Below are 21,225 nucleotides of genomic sequence, written 5' to 3' on the forward strand. Positions count from 1 at the left end.
TCCCGTGATGTGTTATTCTCACTCCCCTGTGACATAAATGTTCTTTTGAACTAGTCTCTGAGACCCAATCCTTCCTTTCTCTATAGCTTTCTGCTTTGCAGGCGGCTGCTGACGCCTGACACCCACAGGGTTAAACCTAGTTGCTGAAGCCACCCCCTCTTCCCCTCCCAGTCCCCCTTTTCACAGTAGCCTGGCAGCTGTCCCAACTGCCTACCGAAGCCAAATGCTTGAAGAGAGAGAGAGTAAGGAGCCAGCCATGAATCTCTTCCAGACAAATGAGTTCAAGGAAACTCCTTTTTTACCTGTCTCCCCTGAAGAGGTACCACCTCGACCCCCCAGCTTTCCAAAGAAGCCATCTCCGGTGAGTCTTCATATTCAGTTCTGTCTCTGGTAGGAACAGACTTACTCCTTTGGTTCTCCTCCTTGGCCCCTGGAGCTTCACGCTGAGCTGTGTTAGAGTATTAAAAACTATTCTCTCTTGGAGTTAGAATTAACCTGTAAACCAAACCTAAACTTTCCTTTAACTTAGGAGAGGAAGCAACAGAAAGAGGTAGAGTTCTTCAGTTGGTATCCAGGACTTGGCTATATTTCATTGTATATTCTGAGTTTCTCTGGGGTGGAAAAAAAGCAATTTGAATGTCCAGGGAAACTTGGCAAGTACTCCTTTCTGGAGAACTGTGTGTGATTGTTCTTTCTTCACCAAAAAAAAATCTCAGCCCTTAGTTTCCCCTGTGCACAGAATCTATGCTGACCACCAAGAGAAGTTTTAGAATAGATCTAGTTTCTGTTACTGTGTTCCAGTTTACAGTGGGAGAAAGGACAGAGAAACAAGAGAGTAATAATAATGTTTTACTTTATACACTTGTTAAAGCACTTGCCAATTCTTATTCAGTCCTCATATCAAAATCCTGTAAATGGAGAGGATACAGACATACTAGCCAGTATTTACTGAATTCTTACTACAGGCAAAGAGGTAACTGTAGTAGTATTCTAGAGGTGGTAGTTTCTTTGGAATAACAAAACTGAAGTATAAAGCCAAGTATAGTGACATGGCCTGGATCAGTATGTTAACACAGCCAGTGACAGTGTTACATAGCTAGTAGAAATGTGTTACTAAACTTCAGTTTGCATGATTCTCGAGCTGTGAGCTGGGAAGGTAATAAGACTAATTCATATTGTCTTCCAAGCAAGTTTTTATCATATGTTAATGTATATTAATATTTTGGAGGGTTGTTTTTATATATCCATGTGGATAAAAGAATGAATACATTAATTTATTTAGTTATACATTTTCTGGTCCCAAAGAATTTGAGGCTGCTTACAAAGATGTATGTACATCTTATGAATAAGAAAAGGCAATAAAAATCTCATGATAAGATTTGATTGAACCAAGGACACATATCTCCATCCCCCTCTCATATTGACTGGACTATCATAATGGGTAAGGATTTGAAATAATACGTGATGTTCCTTTTATTCTGACTGATACAGTGCATGAAATAGCGTAGTCCTTTTAATGCCCAAAAGGATTAGCATGAAAATGTTATAGAATCTCTCTTTCATAGAAACAATGGCCATTTAATTTGACAAGATTTAAGAACTCTCTGCCCAAGGTCAAGGTGATCAGTCATCTTACCTTTAGCAATCTGTACTAGGCTCTGTGCCTGGCTTCAGTAGCCACTGAATGGGAAACCTTCATGTTGCTAGGATTTTTCCCAGCAGAGTGAATGGGGCAAGTGGAAACAGAAAGGTTAATCCGCACAGTGGAGCTAAGCAGGATACTGACATGTGAGTGTGACTGCCTGGACATCAAGTGCTCCATAGGCCAACTCTTTGTTATGTTCCTGAAAATAAGTATGATTATTCTCCTACTCAGAGCCCCAGGCTTTTCATTTAGTACTTGTGGGAAGATGAACAGGTCCTGGTGTCTAGTATCAAGGAATGCCTGAGCAGTTTCATGTTAAATGAATTGAGGAACAAAGTAATATTCAGAATAGCTTCTCACTGCTAAATCAGCAATGCAAGCACTTTTAGTGTGATACTGGCTGTTTCATGAAGAGCAGGGGCCATTGTTTCGCATGACCTATCATGGCAACTTAAAATAAATGATTTTTTTCTGTTGTGGAGCAATCTAATGGTTTAAACAGGGAAATATAGTTCATGCTTGAACCATTGCCTTTTTGTTTCTTAGAAAATCTGTGGCTCCAACTATCCACTGAGTATTGTCTTCATTGTGGTGAATGAATTCTGTGAGCGCTTTTCCTATTATGGCATGAAAGGTAATTTTGTGTCCCTGAGTCCTACTCTTCTCCACTCACTCTCACCCCATGTTTGTAACAACCTATCTCATATGCACTTGTTTCCCTTATCTACTCTTTCTGCCTTCATCCAATTGGTCCTTTCCTTTGGCGAAGACTTCCAAAAAATGCCTCATGGGATTTCACCTACTAACTCATACAGGCCAAGAACAGAAAGGCCAAGTGGAAATCAGAACACAGCCTATGAGAATATAAGTGGAAAAACTCTCATCATCGACATTCCATTCTTCATTTCTGTTCCTCGGGTCTATGGGTTATATCATTGCTGGGAAGGAGAAGGAAGGGATATTAGAAGCCCCATGTTATCTTTTGGATTAGCCTAAATGATGCTATGTACACGTAGACTGAAGGGAGGAGTATTGCATTTGTATACTAAGCATAGCCCCATTTACTCCCACAACTCCAAGGGGCCCTGCTTCTACTGCCCAGCAATCACCCCTCATCACTTCACTGATAGGAGTGTTGAAGGTCAAGATCAACTTCAAAGACCATATCAAATGTTCTTCTGCTCCATAAATCATTTTAATGCATCTATTTTGTTTTGTCTCTCTTTTTTTGCTTCAGCTGTGCTGACCCTGTATTTCCTGTATTTCCTGCACTGGAGTGAAGACACTTCCACATCTGTATACCATGCCTTCAGCAGCCTCTGTTATTTCACTCCCATCCTGGGAGCAGCCATTGCTGACTCATGGTTGGGAAAATTCAAGTAAGGATGATGGGAGGTCACAGTCCAAGAAGCTGCACATATTAATTGTGCAGAGACTATCACTTCTAGCCTCTTGCTTCCAAGCAAGAACATGCTTATGTCATCCATGACAAATAAGAATCTCTCTCAGACTGACAATACAGAAAGGTTTTGTCTCTTCATTATCAGTTTTTCCAATATTTCTATACCCTTTTCAGTCAGCAGGGTTTTTTTCTTTTATCTAATTTTAATCTTCCATTCTGTAATTTAAGACTAGTTCTTGTTCTGATCTCAGGTGATAGAGATCGCTACCCACAAGAAAATTTATAATTCAATGTAGTTATTTGATATACTATCCATCTCTTCTCTAGATTGAGTCATCCCAACACTTTTACTATCTTCTTATGAATCCCTCTTTTTAGCTCTTTTACCATCTCTGTTTCTCTTCTCTAACCTTCTGTAGTTTATTTCTTAATAATATAATAAATATCTTCATGAATTAGACTAATGGTCTATTCAGTTCAGTATCTTTTAAGTCCCTGAAAATAGCACCAAGAGATATGTTTGGGATGGTGTTATTTTTGTCCCCTATAACATCATCCTCATGGGCTAGAGATGGCTCTTAGATATCCATCACTCAGGTATTTTCTGTAGACTTGTCATCTATGGAATTGTCTAAATTAGCATTTCTCAAACTGCATTCTGTTGAAAATTGGTTGTATAGGATCTAATGAATGTTATATGGGAACATAAAGCTCTCATAGTCAAATAAGTTTGGAAAATGCTAGGCTGAATAAAGCTAAAAAGGTATCTTTACTGCATGACTTCTTACAGCCTTTAACTTGTGAACTCATACTATAAAATATCCAAGAGGAGGTTATGGTATGTAGTATTTTCCAAACTTATTTAACCGTGGAATATTTTTCCAGGATTTCTTGTGGACCTAGTGTTCCAAGGAATCCTCTTTAGTAAACATTGGTTTCTATCTCACTTTGACCTAGATATATTCATTCTTCTAAAGTTTTTAATCAGCACCCAATATAGCGCTACAACCACAACTTAGTACTAAACACAGTTTCTTGCCTTGGGAAAGGTATGGCAGGTGGCTGAGATCTATGTTTGCTCCTTATGTAGTAGTAGTTACCGAGTCCATCCAGATAGAGGGTTGGCACTATGTGCAGAAAGAAAGTATAAACCATGGTATATAGTCTTCATTCAGTTATAGAATAAAAGACTCACATATATCACGTAGTAATTTTATTTATTTTTAAAATGACTTCCTTTAAGATTGAAAAAGTATAGATCTGAGATTTGGTAAGTAATAGCTTCCTGACTATTTCAGAGGAAATTTAGCAACCTCCACTCGTGCCCTCAATCTCAATCCTTTATGAGGTACTTTTAATTTTTTTTGAATTTATTTTTATTGAGGTATAACTTACATAAAGTACACAAATCCAAAAGTCTTAAATGTACAGCTGGATGAATTTTTACAAATGTATCACCGTCACCTAGATCACTCTCCTTGGTGTCTTTGTACCCTCAATACCTCCATCTCTTTCCTTCAAATTCTTCCTCAGAGACACTCTTTGTGATTCCTGTACCTAGAAGCAAGGGCAAATATGAGACCTTTAAACAAACAAAATTATTGTTAACCTTTCTTTTTCTATCTTCTTTTTTAGATTTTTAAAAGAATCACTACCTTCAGATTTTTAAAAGAATCACTTATTATTTGTTGCCTTCCTTTCTCACTCTTCATTATCACTCCTTAGGGTAGAGTAATGTAATGCAGTGCAGTAGAATCCAATCAGATTCAACTTAAGCTGATCGAGTTTAATTCAGTAAATGTTTATTGAGCAACTTCTATTTGTCCAAAGAACCATGAGGTATAAAAAGATGAATAAGACATAATACCTGCTTCATGGTGTTCATATTCAACTAGCTTTAATACAAAGCAGATTACGGTAAGTGAAATAATATATAGTATGTCATCTTTTTATCCTATTGAAATTCTTCTCTCTTAGATCACTGGTAATGATCTCCTTGTTATCAAACGCAGTGGTCTTTTCTAAATTCTTATTCACTTTGAACGTGTTTTAACATTTTAGTCTGTTATCACTCCTAAATTCTTGAAACTTCCTGGGCTTCTCTAACACTGTATTTTCTGGTTCTTTTACTTTTTTGGATTCTTCCTCATTTGGCTTTTCTTTTGCTTTTTGTTTACTTTACTCTTTCCTGAATGTAGGCATTTCCCCAGTGTATACCTTTTACCCTCTTCCCTTTCTCCAGATTCTCCCTTAGCAGGCTCTGCGGTGTCAGTTTTACCTATATGCTAATGGCTCCTCAAACTCTGTAATCTTAACCTGTCACTCAAGCGCCCTTATGCATTATAACTGCATGTTAGCATTCATCTCCTGGATATTCCACCTTATCCTCTCTCCTAGCTTTCCTATACTCCCACATCCAATCAGTTTTCAAATTCTGCCAATTCTATTTCTATAATCTCTCTCACATTCTCCCTCCTCAACACTGAATCCCATGGCCATCAATCACCACTACTCTAGTTTTGGTTTTCATTAGCCTCTAAATTGGGCTATTGAAATGGACGTGTATGATGTTTTCATTGCTTCCCATATCTTTTGTTCACAATTGAGTCTGTGCACTTCTGTCAAATTAATCTTCCTAAAAGAAATCTCTGTTCATATTACTACTCTGCTCAAAAATTTCTGCTAACACACTGTCTACTAACCTCATCCAACTTACCTTTCTGCTCTTATTATCATACTCCCTTTCAAAAATGTACACTAGAGAAAAACCAAATACTAATACTTACCTAATGATAAACAGGGACATTTCTTTTCCATGACTGTTTGCATAGTTTCTACTTCATGGAATCTCCTTCCTCCCCAGCCTTCTATGTCCAAACCCTTTAAGGCTCAGTTCAAATTCCACCTATGCAGTGGAGTATTCTCTGCCCCACGTCTTTCACCACTAGCCAGAAGTAATCTAAAGTTCTCTGAACTCATTTTTTACCCTCATGTGACATTTACCAAACTCTGTCTTATCACAACTATTGTATATGAATCTAATACCTTCTTCAGACACTTAGAAGACAAAGTCTCATTTATATTTTTATCCACAGCACCTAGAACAGTGCCTGGTACATAACAGGCCCACAGCACAGCAAGTGTTTCAATTAATAAATTTATTCACCCTCAGATACTCAAATGCAGGCACAAGACTGAGGTAGGTGTGGGCAGGTGTGAAGATGACTTATTTTGTTGTGGGTATTGTGATTCCTTTTTTTTTTTTTTTTAATCTCTACTTCAGCTACTTTTTTAAAATAAATTTATTTATTTATTTTTGGCTTAAAACCAGATTCATTTATTATATCACAATTCTGTAAGTGAGAAGTTGGAGGCAGTCAGTTGGCTCACAGGTCTGGGTGTCTCCTAGGTTGGACTCTGGGTAATAATCTACCACCAGCCTCATTCGTTGTTGCCTGAATTCATTTCCTTGTCATTGTAGGTTCTTATTTTCTTGCCATCATTCAGGTGGAGGTGTCCCCTTTCCTTGACACATGGTTCTTTCCATATTCAGGCTATCAGTATGGTGTATCAAACCCTTCTCGAACTTTGAATCTCTTCCCCTTCTGTTACCAGAGAAAAGTCTCTGCTTTTAAGGGCTCATATGATTAGATCAGGCTCATCTAGTTAATCTCACTATCTTACTGTCAATTGTGTCATATAATATAACATAATTAAAGAAGTGACATCTCATTATAGTCATAGGTTCCAGGGATTAGGGTGAGACATCACTGGCACCATGGCATACGACAATAAGGGGTAGTGACAAAGAGCATTCTTATGTCAACATCTGCCTTGTGCCTCAAGAGTAATAGCCTTGATTACCTTTGACACTTGATAATAATAAAAGAAATATTTTAGGGCTTCCCTGGTGGCGCAGTGGTTGAGAGTCCGTCTGCCGATGCAGGGGACATGGGTTTGTGCCCCGGTCCTGGAGGGTCCCACATGCCACGGAGCGACTGGGCCTGTGAGCCATGGCCGCTGAGCCTGCGCGTCCGGAGCCTGCGCTCCGCAACGGGAGAGGGCACAACAGTGAGAGGCCTGCGTACCACAAAAAAAAAAAAAAAAAAATTTAAATAATATGGGAATTTTTATTTGATGACAACATTTTTAATTAATTCCTGAAATAGAAGAACACCAACATTTGTGAAAATATGAGAAAAGTTCTGTCCGTTTATAGTAAAGAAAATATTTCCTCTTTTTGAACAAAGATGATTTTTTGAAGCTCTATAAAAAAAAATAGGATTATAAAAATATCTAAGTCCCAAGGTTCCAATAGATTCTGCTAGGTGTGTGACTTTTTGGATAGTTTCCTTTTTCCTGAGGAAGGAGCTATTTGAGCATCGTGTAACTTTCCACCATTAATTCTCTTGGAGCACAAAATTATCACCTCTGTGTATCCTCTGCACTGCATCCAGGGCAACCACACTCACATATTAAGGTAGCAGGCCCAGCATTTATCTATAAATTTAGAGCCTTTCTTACTGTGAAAACATCATGGACTAATAAAAAACATCTAGGAATTGTTATGAGTTGCCTGAGATACTTTCCCCGTACATTTTTAAATTATTACTTAATTTTGATATTTCTTTCTTTGGAAATAGATTCTCTGTTGATTTTACAAGAAACCATAAATTCTTAAGGAGTGATCAGTCAACTATTTGCTTTGCACTATTTCAAGCAAACGACAATATTACATGATAATAAAGCAGTGAACTTCTTAAATTAGACATGTGCATTAAAACAAACCCTTCCTGGTTGGAAACCCAAGTGACTGTCATTAGCCACTTTAGTATCACAGCAGGTTACACAAATTATTATTACATTTAATTAGCATTCTGACAAATTGAGGAATTCTTTACCTGCATTCGGATTACACACAGAAAATGATTTGAAAGCATTTCCTGCCGTGAAAACACCAAAGCAAAGCAAAGAAATCAGCTCCAATCTTATCTTTATCTTGACTGTGTTGGGTCTTCGTTGCTGTGTGCGGGCTTTCTCTAGTTGCGGTGAGTGGGCTTCTCATTGCGGTGGCTCTCTTGTTGCAGAGCACGGGCTCTAGGTGCATGGGCTTCAGTAGTTGTGGCACACGGGCTCAGTAGTTGTGGTGCACAGGCTTAGTTGCTCCGTGACATGTGGGATCTTCCCGGACCAGGGCTTGAACCCGTGTCCCCTGCACTGGCAGGCGGATTCTTAACCATTTTGCCACCAGGGAAACCCTGTGGTTGCTTTTTAAATAACAAAACTCTTTGGGGATGAATTGGTATCTCTTTCTGAGAGAAAGTGAGTTGGAGAAAACATGAGTAACTTGTTCTATCGGGGGGGGGGTGTGAGCTCACATGTACAAAAACAATGATGACAGCAACATAAGCATATAAGTATTTAAAACTCCTCTCCTTTTCTTCAGATGTTATCTTCAGGATAAAAAACATCCTATAACATTAGAAACATCTGAATTTAGTAAACAACTTCTATTAAAAGTGCTTCCTCTGTTTGCAGTCGCAGAATCATAGCTTTGTTAAGAGAAAATGGGTACCCAGGGTCTCTGACTCTTGTATAAGGAACTCGCTATGTCAGGAAAGAGGTGAACCTTCCTTCAGGGCTACACACAGGAAAGAGTAGCCAGTGGATATACAATGGAAAAGAAAATTTTTAAGCATGGACACTGGATTTTTATTATTTCTATAAACATCTACTGAGAGGGTTAATTACATGCTCAGATGCAATTTTTGATGCTTAGTTGCTTTTAAGAGAGAATAACATTTTTAGTCATAGTCCCTAGTGTTGGTTTTTACCTTGTGACCTGTGCCTATTACTCTGGACTCCTGATCATGGCAATCACTAAAAGCCACTCTCTTAAATATGTTTATTGCCAAATATGCTTTTGGATGTCTTCTCTACAATTTCTGGGGGTTTTTTGAGTGTGTCTATAGCATGTCCTTCCCCCACTATTTTTTTTTTTTTTTTTTGTCTCATCAGAGCTGACCCTCTTTATCCTAGGTCTCTTCCTCTGCCATCAGAGGAAGTATGCACAATAATATATGCCTACTGCACATACTCCTTCTCAGTTCCTAAGCTTTAATTAAAAATGTCTCTGGCTTTTGATATTCTTACAGTTAAATAAAATTTAAAACTTCTTTCTCTTCCCTTTCCTTTTTCCACATTAACTTGTTCATGATAAAATTGAAGGAATGCTGGGCTGTAAGAAAGTGGAAGTTCTAGACCTAATCCTAATACTAATTAGAATGTCACCTTAAAAATATCCTTTGACTTCTCTGGATTTCACTTTCCTCATTTGCAAATGGAAGATTGGTCAAGTCTATCTAAAACAGATCTGTGTCCTGTGGTTGGGATTGTAATGACCCCAATGACTCCATTTCAAATGCAGAATTTCCAAGTCTCTCTTGACTTCTCTCTACTTCTGTTGAAGTTCTCTGCCATTAGCTTCCTGTCTTATATTCCTCACATTCTAGACTAATTCCCTGAATCTTTCACCTAGAAGGTTGCCTGTTTTCCTTTTAAGGCACTTACACTTCTCTCATTCATTTAGTCCAACAACCTGATGTTGCCCTGTTCTCCCAACGCAGACTATCACTCCAGCTCAGACTCCTTTTGTTTTTTCTCTGTGATGATTTAGCATAGATTATCTATTTTGTGTTCATAATTTTTGGCCTTTTTTTCAGTCCCTTTTTATTCCCTTTCTTTCTATTCATTCTTTTTATTCCAATGAAGGAAACTTTTCTCCAGAAGACACTACAAGGCCTTTTGGAAAAGGCTGCCCCTTCCCCTAATATTAATTAGCCCTGGTTTAGTCACTCAGCTTTCTTATCCCCTGCTTCCATTATAAACCCTCTAAGATCCCTTCCCTGGAGAGCCAACCTAGGAAGATTAGGCATTTAGAATGAGAAATCCACATTCTGAGATTTCTGACATCTCCAGCCTCTCTCTGCTACCTTCATTCCATTCTTTATATTCCACATTAGCATATAACACTTCAAAATCACAGAAGTAAGCTATATAATTTCCAAGGTTCCTTCTAGTATTAATATTCTACTTATATATAGAGAGAATACTGGTGTCCTAATACAAATAATACACATTGTATATTTGGTAGTATGCCATGTTTCAGTGTGTATATCTCTACATATGTTCTTACTGGAATTCCTCACTCTTCTACTTCCTGTTTGTCATTCAGATTTTTTTGAAAAAACAGCATAACAACAAGTCCCTATCAACTGCATGAGCTATATCACTGGAAAGTCTGTTCAAAGACCCTGGTTCCTTTCTTACCCTTGGGAAATTGTCCATGAGGAAACTGTGGTGGGGATTACAATTAACCCAAGTGTTCAGACTGAACCTGAGAGCCCTTTACCTCTCTGTATATCCCAGTGATTGTGTTTAGAGAAAGTTCTTTGTGTTAACCATCCCTTTTTTCCTGTTTATGTGACATTCTTTCTTGACCCTTATGGATTTCTAGAGCCAAAGACATTCCTTGGAAGAAACCTCGGGTCAAAGTATCCTGTTCTTCTGGTTCTCCTTACTTAAAACATTATCGCTGGCTACAAATCCAACCTGGTCATGACATATCTACACAAGATCAGGGGTACTCTGTGTTTGTGTGGGGTTAGTGAGGGAAAAGAGAGCAGGTATGAGAAAGGAATGTCCATTATCTCTAACACTACAGGGTAAATAGTTACTGTCTCTTTTTCTAGACTGTTTGTTTCATTCACCATTATTATTTCTATTTGCATATCTCAGGTAATTCTTTCCTCCTCTACCCCCTCCTCCTGCCGCTCCATTTATCCTGGCATTGAGAACAGTATGAACTCTGAGGCTGTAATTACTCAAATCTCTGAATTCTGTTTGTAGACTGACTGATTTAACTCTCTCAACAGGACAATCATCTATCTCTCCTTGGTGTATGTGCTTGGCCATGTGATCAAGTCCATGGGTGCCTTACCAATACTGGGGGGACAAATGTTACACACGTGAGTAAAATCATGGAATAAACTAAACCACTTTTCCTCCATTGGGCAGGTAAATGTCTCACACATTCATTACAGATGTTTTTCTGTCTTCTTACCAATGATGTCCCTTTATTTTCCAATCTGTTTTAATACCAAATTGGTTAAGGAAAAAACTTTGACCAGTTGAACTCTCCTGCTTTATCTGAGCTCATTTGTTTTTATTAAATATTTGGGGACTAGTAGAATGCCCAGTTAGTATCCTTTTGATAAAAACTCTTCATGTGCTTGAAGACATTAAAACCTTCATGCCCTCCATATTCCCTCACCTATTCACCCATCCACACATTGTACCTTTACCAGAGTTAAAAAAAAATGTCTGTGATATTTCCTTATAATACATTGTAGAATTCATTTTCAAAGCTTGGATTATTTCCATTTATGTGTAGTTCCATATATTCCAGTTTCTCTATCCCTCTTTATTAAGCTCTTGATGTTTATGATGCCAGAGACTCTTGATAGATTCTGATGTCTGTTGGTTCAGTCAGTAGAGAAGATTAGAGTTGTTCAAGAAGCAGGTCGTACATATTCATGTTTATACTGTGCCTATATGTGTATTTTCCAATGAGTTAAGAATTTTGTTTGAAAGTTAATAAATATGAGATACCCCCTTATTTTTGTCCCCTCAGAAATCAGTGACACTACTCCTATTAGTTATGACTAGTTTAACATTTTATTTTGTGGTTACTAAGGATATGTGGGATAAGGGTTCACAAGGTCATTCTATTGAAGTGTCCCTTTGACTAAGACAAGATTGAGAACCAGTGCTTTAACTTTGGAGTTCCTTCAGTATCTGCTTCTATCTGTTGTGCACAAGGGGTAAATGAAACTATCAGGGACAAATCTCACCATGTAATGTATACTTTCTGGCAGAAACTCAAGGATTATAAGTGTACCTGAGTCTCCCCTAGGACTGAAGGCATATGGAAAATGCCCACAGTGTAGAAATGTGAAGGAGGTCTTTGCCCTTGTACACATTTTTTTTCTCTTGTAGCTCTATATTTTATTTCTACAGTTGTGTTTAGTATCAATATGGTTAGTACTCTCACCTCTCCATTTCAGAGTCCTGTCAATGGTCGGCTTGAGTCTAATAGCTTTGGGGACAGGAGGTATCAAACCCTGTGTGGCAGCTTTTGGTGGAGACCAGTTTGAAGAAAAACATGTAAGAGTCCTGTAATTTCTGTGTTTTTCAAGAATGTAGAGCAGGCATCAAACGGCAGGTAACCATTTGCCAAGATTGAAGTGATCCACCAGTCAGATCATATCTGAGGAGCTGTGTTCAGTGCTGGGTACTGGTCATTAATAGAGGGAAAAACTGCAACATTTCAAAGGAAAGTGACCAGGGTGGTAGATGGACTAAAAGATGCTCTTATGAAGAAAGGTTGAGGGAAATGGAGATATTTATAGCTGGATAAGATAAGAATTAAAGAGAATATCTTAGCTGTCTATAGATATTTGAAGGATATCAGTAATTAAACCAAAGATCAATGGCTGAAAGCTATAGGAAGCTAGCTTCTGGCTTGATGGAAAGAAAAACTTCAAATAGTTGGAAGTAGCGAGTTTACTCTCACTTGAGTTACTTAAGAAGATACATGGTAATCACTTTGGGAATGGGAGGTGATGAGTAGTACAGAGATGATTTAAGCATCTCTAGCTTTGAGATTCTATGAAAGGGGAAAAGGACCATTTGGAATAAAACAGAATGAGTTTCTCTAGATGAACCTGTCTGGATGATCATTCCTTCTTTTCCTAAATACTTGCCACTGTCAGTGGGAGGGGAAAACAGTATGAATAAAGGTAAAAATGGGCCTGTATAAGGAAGCAGTGACAACTAGGCAAGGGAAGTAGTCTATTCTTAGATCAGCCAACATTTCTAGCTTCTTCTTTTTTCCTCTCAGTTTTCTATTTTGCCTGTCTCCATGTATTATTCCCTCTTCTGTAGCTGGTTACCATGTTTCTGGGTTTTCACTCTGTTCTTTCTCTGTGTCCTGTCTTCCTTCATGTCTCTAACCCTTCAGACCATTTGAGTTATTTTATATTCTTTATCTGCCTGAGGGTCCATAGATCATAATTGCTTGCTGACGTTGGAGAAATAACCAACCTCTGGCAAGTGGGATTCTATGCACAATGAACTATACCCATAGATTGGTGTAATGAGTTTAAATGGGGACCAGAAGAGGAAGCAAACCACACCATAAATAGAAAATGAGGATTGTGCTGATGTGTCAGGAAAAGATCTGGGGTGTCAGAATGAAGCACAGAAGTGCACAATGAATAAAGCATCAACAACTGTATTTGAAAATTGCTTCATTTTGTAACTGCTCCACAAAGATATTTCAATAATAGTACAAACGCACCTCCAGGTTTCCACCAGCCATTTCCAAGCCCACAGACATCCTTTTATACTCTGGCAGACTTCCCATAAACATTAGGTAAATTATCCTGTTTGACGGACAATTTACTCCACTGTCCCATGTTCTAGTCCTATTCCTACCACACATTCCACAAAATCAATGATTTAATTTAGTCACTCAATCACTTAATAAATTCAGTTAATAAACATTTATTGTCTGTAGTATAACAGGTACTATGCTAGTGGGGATTACAGAAAATAATAAGATACAATTTCTGCCCTAAAGGAACTCAACCTACAGAAAGAAACAGACATTTAATGCAAAGAAACTAATATTAGAATAGATATGTATAGGACACAGTACATAGGCATAGTGTACAAGATGATCATTTTTGCCAAGATAAAGGGGTAAAAGAATGTTAAAGATGCTTGTACTAGGGTTTGAAAGATAGGGAAATGTTTGTCTGGGGTCAGCGAGATATGTGTTAAAATATCTGATATGATATTCACATACACATTCACAGAGGCAGTGCCTGAATCTGTCTCTGTGTATGTACCTCTCGCTTAGTCTGAACGCGAGGTAGGGGGTGGAGCTAGGAGGCATATTGCACTGATGATTTGGCTTTTTTTTTTTTTCAGGCAGAGGAACGGACTAGATACTTCTCAGTCTTCTACCTCTCCATCAATGCAGGGAGCTTGATTTCTACATTTGTCACACCCATGCTGAGAGGTTGGTATCTTTTCTGAGGGACTCTGTATAAGCTTTACTCAGGCCAGCCAGAAATCTGTTCAAGGCTTCCTCCTGTCCATCTTCTCCTTTGGTTTGAAAATCTGAGAGAATTTCTTTTAACCTTGCTTTGTCTGGCCCAAAAGAAGAATTGTGGATTAGGTGATGGGAAGAAAGAGGATGGCTATGTCTATGACCTCAAAAACCTGAGCTTACAGAATAGAACATCAAAGACTTAAGATTCAGGATTAATTTGTTTTGTTTTGTTTTGTTTTCCTGTAGGAGATGTGCAATGTTTTGGGAAAGACTGCTATGCATTGGCTTTTGGAGTTCCAGGATTGCTTATGGTGATAGCTCTTGGTAAGTGCAGTGGGGCAAAGGAAACTAATAGCCACTGATGCCTTCCACATGTAAAGGGTGATGTAAGCACTTTACACAAACTATTTCATTCAGTCCTCACACTAACCTATTAGGTAAGTGTTATTATAGGGGTTTTCCCTAGACGTTGGAGATAAATTAACTGAATAAAGTCAGAAACCTCAAAAAAAAGTGCCCAAGGTTACATAACTAATAAGAAGTTTCCTAGAGAGCTTTAAGAAAGACTGATCCCTGGACCCTATGTAGGACTAATTAAATCAGGATCTCTGTGGGATAAGGCCTTGGCATCTGTAATTTTTTAAGTATCTAGGTGATTCTAATGTGTAGTCAAGGTTGAGATGTACTGATCTACACTACAGTATATAATGAAGCAAGGAAAATAATTAATCCTTCCTTTTGAACTAGCTTATTTCATCTGATGGTTATTTATCTGGTAATTGAAAGACTTTTAAAATTCGTTGGGCCTTTTAAAGTAGCTTCTAGGTTTAGCCGTTTCTGCCCTGCTCTGCAATGCTCCCAAGAAGTTTGCTCTTAAGCAAAGAGAATAAGAGGAGTTGGATAAGTAGGGGGAAACTGATGCAACTTAGATCAAGTGGCATTCTCTTTACCACAGGGAACCCAGCAATGGAAGTGGAAGGGGGATGTGTGTGTTGCTTAGTTTACACAGCCTAAGGGGAAACTTGGACATGATTGTTTCTAATCATTGACCTGGAAACCTGTTCTCATACTGAGCCTTTGGGTGACACTCCCCACTGGAAGATATCCAGTCCAAACACATAAAGAGCTCAATAGAGGATAAAGAGCCCAGAGACTCAATGTTCCATCTGATTATTTTCTACCCGGGGTTGGGGGGGGGGCTAATATTATTATATCAGATTGCAATTCCAATTCCAAGGAAATTTATGCGTAATTCCTGGAGCCCTGTGATAATGCATTCTCTGCTTCCTTCTCCCTTTGAAGCCAAATATTTTCCTGGTTTTCCTCTGATTAGTACTATGTCTTTTTCTCTGGATCATTGCACAATAATATTATTTACATATCAGAGTAATTATGAAGATCAAAAGAGATGCTGTAATGGAAATGTTTAATAAATTATGAAATGTTAAATAAGTGTTAGCTGTCATCATTAGTCAGCTGCTTCAATTTTCTGGGTACTAATAAGTCAGTTCTCTGACTTTTCACTATAATTTAATTTATTCATTTGATTTTTTTCACTCATTAATTTGATAGACATTGACTTAATGAGCCGTTTATGTGTCAGATTCTGTGCTAGGTTTTGGGGTCACACTGGTGAATTAGATAGCTACAGAATTCATGCTTTCAAAGAATTTATTTGGTCCAGCAGGTGGAGGGAGACAGATAAGAAAACAGGAAATTTCAATATAGTATGATCACTGTCACAGCTGGTGAAATACAGAGAAAGCTATAGGAACACATAGGAGGGATATCTGACAAAGACTTCGAGGGTCAGGAAAGAAATGATGTGTAAGGTAAGACCTAAAGGATTAGCAGCAATTAATTCAAAGATTAATCAAAGAAAAGATTGAAAGTGAAACAGAAATAGGACACGGTATCTGTAAGACAAGGAGATGAGAAATAGTATGACATATTTGAAGGCCTTAAAGGAATTCAAATTGCCTGGAGCATAAATGGAAAGATAGAGAGGAGAAATTGACAGAAACTAGATAATGAAGGGCCTTTTAACCTACTAAGGAATTAGAACTTTATCAGGAGACTAGTAGAGAGCTTCAAAAGGATTTTGAATAGAGGAATGATGGTTAGATTTTTATTTTTCAGTGGTATTTCTGACTGTAATGTGGAGAAAAAATGGGTTAAGGTGAGACAAGGATACCCTTTGTCTTGATTACTGAATTTTGGTACTCCCTTAAATTTTGTGCTCAAGGTGAGTGCCTCACTTAGCTCACCCTCCTTGGTCCTGACAGAATTGACAAACTTGATATGACTAGATGTGTGAAAGTAAGGGAGAAGAAAAGCCAACATTGAATGTAGGGCTCTGGCTTGAGCAAATGGTGGATAGTAGGGTCATTAACTGATAATAAGGAAGAAAACGTTTGGGGCAATACTAATGAATTTAGTTTTGGACATGTTACATTTTAGATGTCCTTGGAACATTTAATTGGGAGTATCAAACATTTATTTGGAAATACAGGTTTAAAGTTCAGAAGAAATGTTTCAGCTATAAAGATCTGGAGCTATTAATATATGGATAGCAATTAATTCATGAAAATGGATGGAATAACTAAGAGATAATAAGAGTACGGTAAAAAGACAGCAAGGATAGAACCGTGAGGAACACTGGTATTTAAAAGACAGTCAAATGATCTAAGCACCAGGAATTAGAGATAAACAAGTTATGGTACCTATTTGCAAGGAATTTTATTTTCCTGGTAAAGATACAGATAAGTGAACAATGAAGTTCTGTTCACTGTGATAAGTGCAGAAATAAAGATATCTACAAGGAAGTGCAGCAAAGGCATGAGTAACTAGGTTGCACTGAAGTTATTCAAATAAAGATTCACAAAAGAAAAGTTGGGGAATGGCTCTCCAGGTAGGAAAAAAACAGTGCAAATGGAGAGGCAGAAATCGTATTTTGAGAACCAGGGTGATTTCATTAATGCCAGAATCAAATTAAGGGGCAATCTCTATGGCATAAACCTTTAGAATAATGTTTCAAATTTGTATGGGAATGAGTCTTAATGTAATGAAAACTTAACAATGATTATTTTCTCCAATATATAGATTGTCAATTCTTTGTTATGTATTTATATTATTAAATGAGATTATTCAGTGTTGAGCATACCTTTATACAAGCCAGCATTTACTTGTAAGTTCTTGTATTTCCTTTACAATAAAAATGTGTTAAGGGTCAAATTTTGTATTTGAATTAGGTAAAGGGTTCAACAGTTAACAACAAAAAAAGACAGGCAAAGAGGGGAAACCCACAAATGAGACTAAGAAGGAATGGCCAAAGTGATAGTTGTTCTATCTTGGCTACCAAGAGGATTTCAAGAAGGGACTCATTCAGAGTAAGGAATGTTACTGACTGGGAAAGCAAGATAAGGGTGGAAAATGTCCATAAAATATAGCGACAAGAGGGTCATTGATTTGATGATATCATCTATGGTAGATTGGTGGAGATTTGAGACTAATTAGAGTAAACTGGGAAGTGAATAAGAGGGATGAAGGGGAAGACAGTATTTATAGCTGAAAGGCGACATGGAGTCAAGAGAGGATGTTGAGCATGCTTGAATGTCATTAGGAAGACTCCAGTAAAGAAACATGTTGAAGATGTAAGATAAAACAGTATAATCAGTATGAAAGCACACATGGCACAATTGCCTTTATACAGGAGGAGGAACATCAATCACCCTCACCTAAATGGAGAGAGGAGAGGATGGGTGTGGATACAGAAGTTAATAGATTTGGTGGCAAGAAGTTGAGGGGGTTTTCATTTGAAGCCTTCTATCTTCTTTGTGAAGTAAGAGGCAACGTCTACTAGTAGAAGGAGATGGTAGAGAAACTCAAGGTCCCTACTCAGCTTCTTTGGTTAAGTGGCCTTGAAATTTAAGTGTGAACTTGTCAAGGTCTTCCTTTTATCACTTCACTGTCACTTTTTAGACCAGAATTCCTGAGAATTTCAGCCTCTTTCTAGGATCATTCTTAGTTTCAAGAGCAGTCTATTTCCTGTCCAAAATCTTCCACTTATCTAGATACCTCTTTGTCTGTCCACTGGTCTCCCAGGATTAGCATTCTTTTCTCTGAACTATTTTTTCTATCAACAGTAAGAAGGCTGTGGTAGGTAAAGGGTGCTATTTGGAGAAGCTTTGGGGAAACTGAGAGGATAAATAAAGAAAAAGTGGTAGAGTGAATCTGACTGAGAGGAATGGAGAAATTAGAAAGTTAAGATAGAGAAAAGTAAGGTGATTCAGGCATTCTAGATGTAAGGATATTGGAAATTGCTACTGGTCACTGAGAAAAGCATCTTGGGTAGAAGATCTACTAGAGGGGCATCTGGCTAGAGCTGGGAAGTCCATTCAGGAGGAAAGTACATCTGGGAGGGTACCAAGATGGAGGTTTCCCACGGATTTTAGTTAAATTTAATAAACTTGAAAAAAATTTACTTTTTTATAATTATAAAACTAATATCTCATTGCTGGTAAAATAAAGGAGAAAATAAGAAAATTAAATTCACCTGTAGATAACTGTGGAGATGTGGTTAAAGGATAAAGATGGGCGTTGAGCGAAAGAGAATGAGCTCAAGAACAGAAATAGAACAGAAAAGAACTTTTCATAGGAATGATGAATAGTGGTTAGAGGATAAGGTGCCAAATGGAGAATAATGAAAGGTAAAGTGGAAAGTGGTAGGTTGAGGGGGAGCGCCATTGCAGACAGGGGCCACCTCTTTTTTATCTTTATTACCAGTAGTATCTAGCAGAGTGTGTAATGCAAGAATGAATGAATGAGGTGCTTTATGGTGGTTAAGAGTATAGATTCTTGAGTCAGGCCTCAGGTCAAAAATGCAGTTTCTGGCACTTTCTTGTACAGATTGCTTAATTTCTTTAATCCTTGATTTCTTCATGTGTAAAATAGAGTATTACATATTTTGTCAGGTTAAATCAGTACTGAATGTAAAACGCCTAACACTTTACATATAATAATAAATCTTCAAGAGATCATTAATGATAATAATAACCACCAGGATAATAATGAATTTGGGAAGGCCTTCCATGCCAGGAGTTTGGGCTTGTTAGGTAGGTCCTGGAAAAAGGATTTTAATTTGGCATCAGATAAAAGAAGAAGAGAACAGGACTGAGAAACTAGTTGGTGGCCATTTTGATAATGCAGGATAGAAGTTATGAGGTCCTACACAAGAGTCACAGCAGTGGTGATGCAAAAGAGGGGGCAGGCAGGAAATGCACTGAAGACAGAGGGTCAGTGAAAGTTGCTAATATGTCAGATGTAGAGATGAAGAAAGAAGAGTGAGAATTCAAAGGTGACTTTCATTTCTGTGATAACAGGAAAGTCTCAACACTGACCATTTTGGCTCCCATAGTTTTTCTAACTCCAGAGTCAGATAGCGTCAGTCATTTCCCTCCCTTTTTGAGATGTGCCAGTTACTCCTATATTTCAGCATTCTGTCCTTAGTGTTTACATACTGAATGTGCTAAATGAGAAGCTAAGAACCTTATTTGTCTATCAACTGCAGTTGTGTTTGCAATGGGAAGCAAAATATACAGAAAACCACCTCCTGAAGGAAACATAGTGACTCAAGTTGTCAAATGTATCTGGGTAAGTCCATGAATTGTTTACCTACCTTTTTCAGTCAAAGGGCAAGAGATGCTGTACTGAGCATATAGGTCTTCAAACATGGCTTCTCTCAATGACCTCTGCTCTACTTCTGTGCCTTTTGGCAAACTGAGATTAATCGGTCTTCCCTCTGTGCCTCTACTTAACCATTAAGTTAAAAATAATGTAATCGTTTTTAAAAATGGGCAAAAGTCTTCTGAAATGTAGTTATGTATGTTGCCAACAGAAAATAAGGATAGGTAAAATTAGATTTGAAATATTCTGAAATTCAATGCCTGATGAAATCAAAAGGTTGGAGTAAGTCACTTAAGAGTTATGTGTGTTTGAGGGAAGAGATAATGAATTGGAAAAAGCAGGGGATGTTTTTTTGGTCTCTCCTCTGATATCTACGCTCTGCCCTAGTTTGCCATTTCCAACCGTTTCAAGAACCGTTCTGCGGACATTCCAAAGCGAGAGCACTGGCTGGACTGGGCAGCTGAGAAATACCCAGTAAGTTGGAACTGCAGAAACATCTGATGCCTCCATGTAGTCTTTCCTAATGTCCAAACTGATTCCCTCGTGCTGTATTTGACCTCTTCTCTTACTGTTCTGGGCCACTTCTACTGTAAGCCAGAAAACCCTATCTGGCAATTCAGCCTGTTCCTTCTCACCCCTTCTTGCAGAGGCAGCTCATTATGGATGTGAAGGCACTGACCAGGGTACTGTTTCTTTATATCCCATTGCCCATGTTCTGGGCTCTTTTGGATCAGCAGGTAAGAATGGAGACACGAGGGAGGGGACATGGGAATATATGTATACGTATAGCTGATTCACTTTGTTATACAGCAGAAACTAACACACCATTGTAAAACAATTATACTCTAATAAAGATGTTAAAAAAAAAAAGAATAGTTCTTTTGAAAGCTACCCCTTCCTCCAGCCCCTTCCCTCTCAGAGAAAAGGATTTCTTTTAATAGCATCTGTTTGCCCTAGGGCTCACGATGGACCTTGCAAGCCACCAGGATGAATGGGAATTTGGTGAGTAGAAGAGATTTTTCCAGAGAAGTCTATCATTTTCTTTATAATCCATATTAAGGAGAAATTTCTTTGTGTTTTTGCCTGAAAACTGACATAAGATCATAATAGATGTGCCTTTAGCATGAAGATACTGAGTAGGCAAAATAAAGAAAGCAAATCTAGAAATAAAAAGCAGAATCTTATCTTTAGAAATCAGAAATGTAAGGATGGAAAGGTTTAAATGTATACAAAGAAGCATTGAGAGGATAGCAAATGAAGTGATAGAGCCTGGGGAAGTGGATGTTTTCTTCCATCTAAGCCTGGCCAGGGAAC

The 21,225-nt window shown here is 38.0% G+C and overlaps 2 protein-coding genes across 3 annotated transcripts in view; both read left to right on the top strand.

Annotated features, from left to right (window-relative positions):
* EAF2 (ELL associated factor 2) overlaps positions 1-273 on the top strand; it is a 61,500-nt gene extending 61,227 nt beyond the window's left edge. Inside the window, exon 6 of the mRNA XM_060298137.1 lies at positions 172-273. Coding sequence (XP_060154120.1) covers positions 172-260 — 89 coding nt within the window. The 3' untranslated portion in view covers positions 261-273. The remainder of the gene's footprint in view (positions 1-171) is intronic.
* SLC15A2 (solute carrier family 15 member 2) overlaps positions 224-21,225 on the top strand; it is a 36,878-nt gene continuing 15,876 nt past the window's right edge. For both annotated transcript variants that reach the window (XM_030858037.2, XM_070045452.1), the window contains exons 1-11: positions 224-361; positions 2,192-2,279; positions 2,883-3,024; positions 10,982-11,074; positions 12,173-12,272; positions 14,103-14,193; positions 14,473-14,550; positions 19,796-19,878; positions 20,299-20,385; positions 20,559-20,648; positions 20,869-20,913. In XM_030858037.2, the coding sequence (XP_030713897.1) occupies positions 224-361; positions 2,192-2,279; positions 2,883-3,024; positions 10,982-11,074; positions 12,173-12,272; positions 14,103-14,193; positions 14,473-14,550; positions 19,796-19,878; positions 20,299-20,385; positions 20,559-20,648; positions 20,869-20,913 (1,035 nt within the window). The remainder of the gene's footprint in view (positions 362-2,191; positions 2,280-2,882; positions 3,025-10,981; positions 11,075-12,172; positions 12,273-14,102; positions 14,194-14,472; positions 14,551-19,795; positions 19,879-20,298; positions 20,386-20,558; positions 20,649-20,868; positions 20,914-21,225) is intronic.

This window comes from Globicephala melas, chromosome 4, assembly GCF_963455315.2.
Source record: "Globicephala melas chromosome 4, mGloMel1.2, whole genome shotgun sequence".
NCBI classification, from domain to species: domain Eukaryota; kingdom Metazoa; phylum Chordata; class Mammalia; order Artiodactyla; family Delphinidae; genus Globicephala; species Globicephala melas.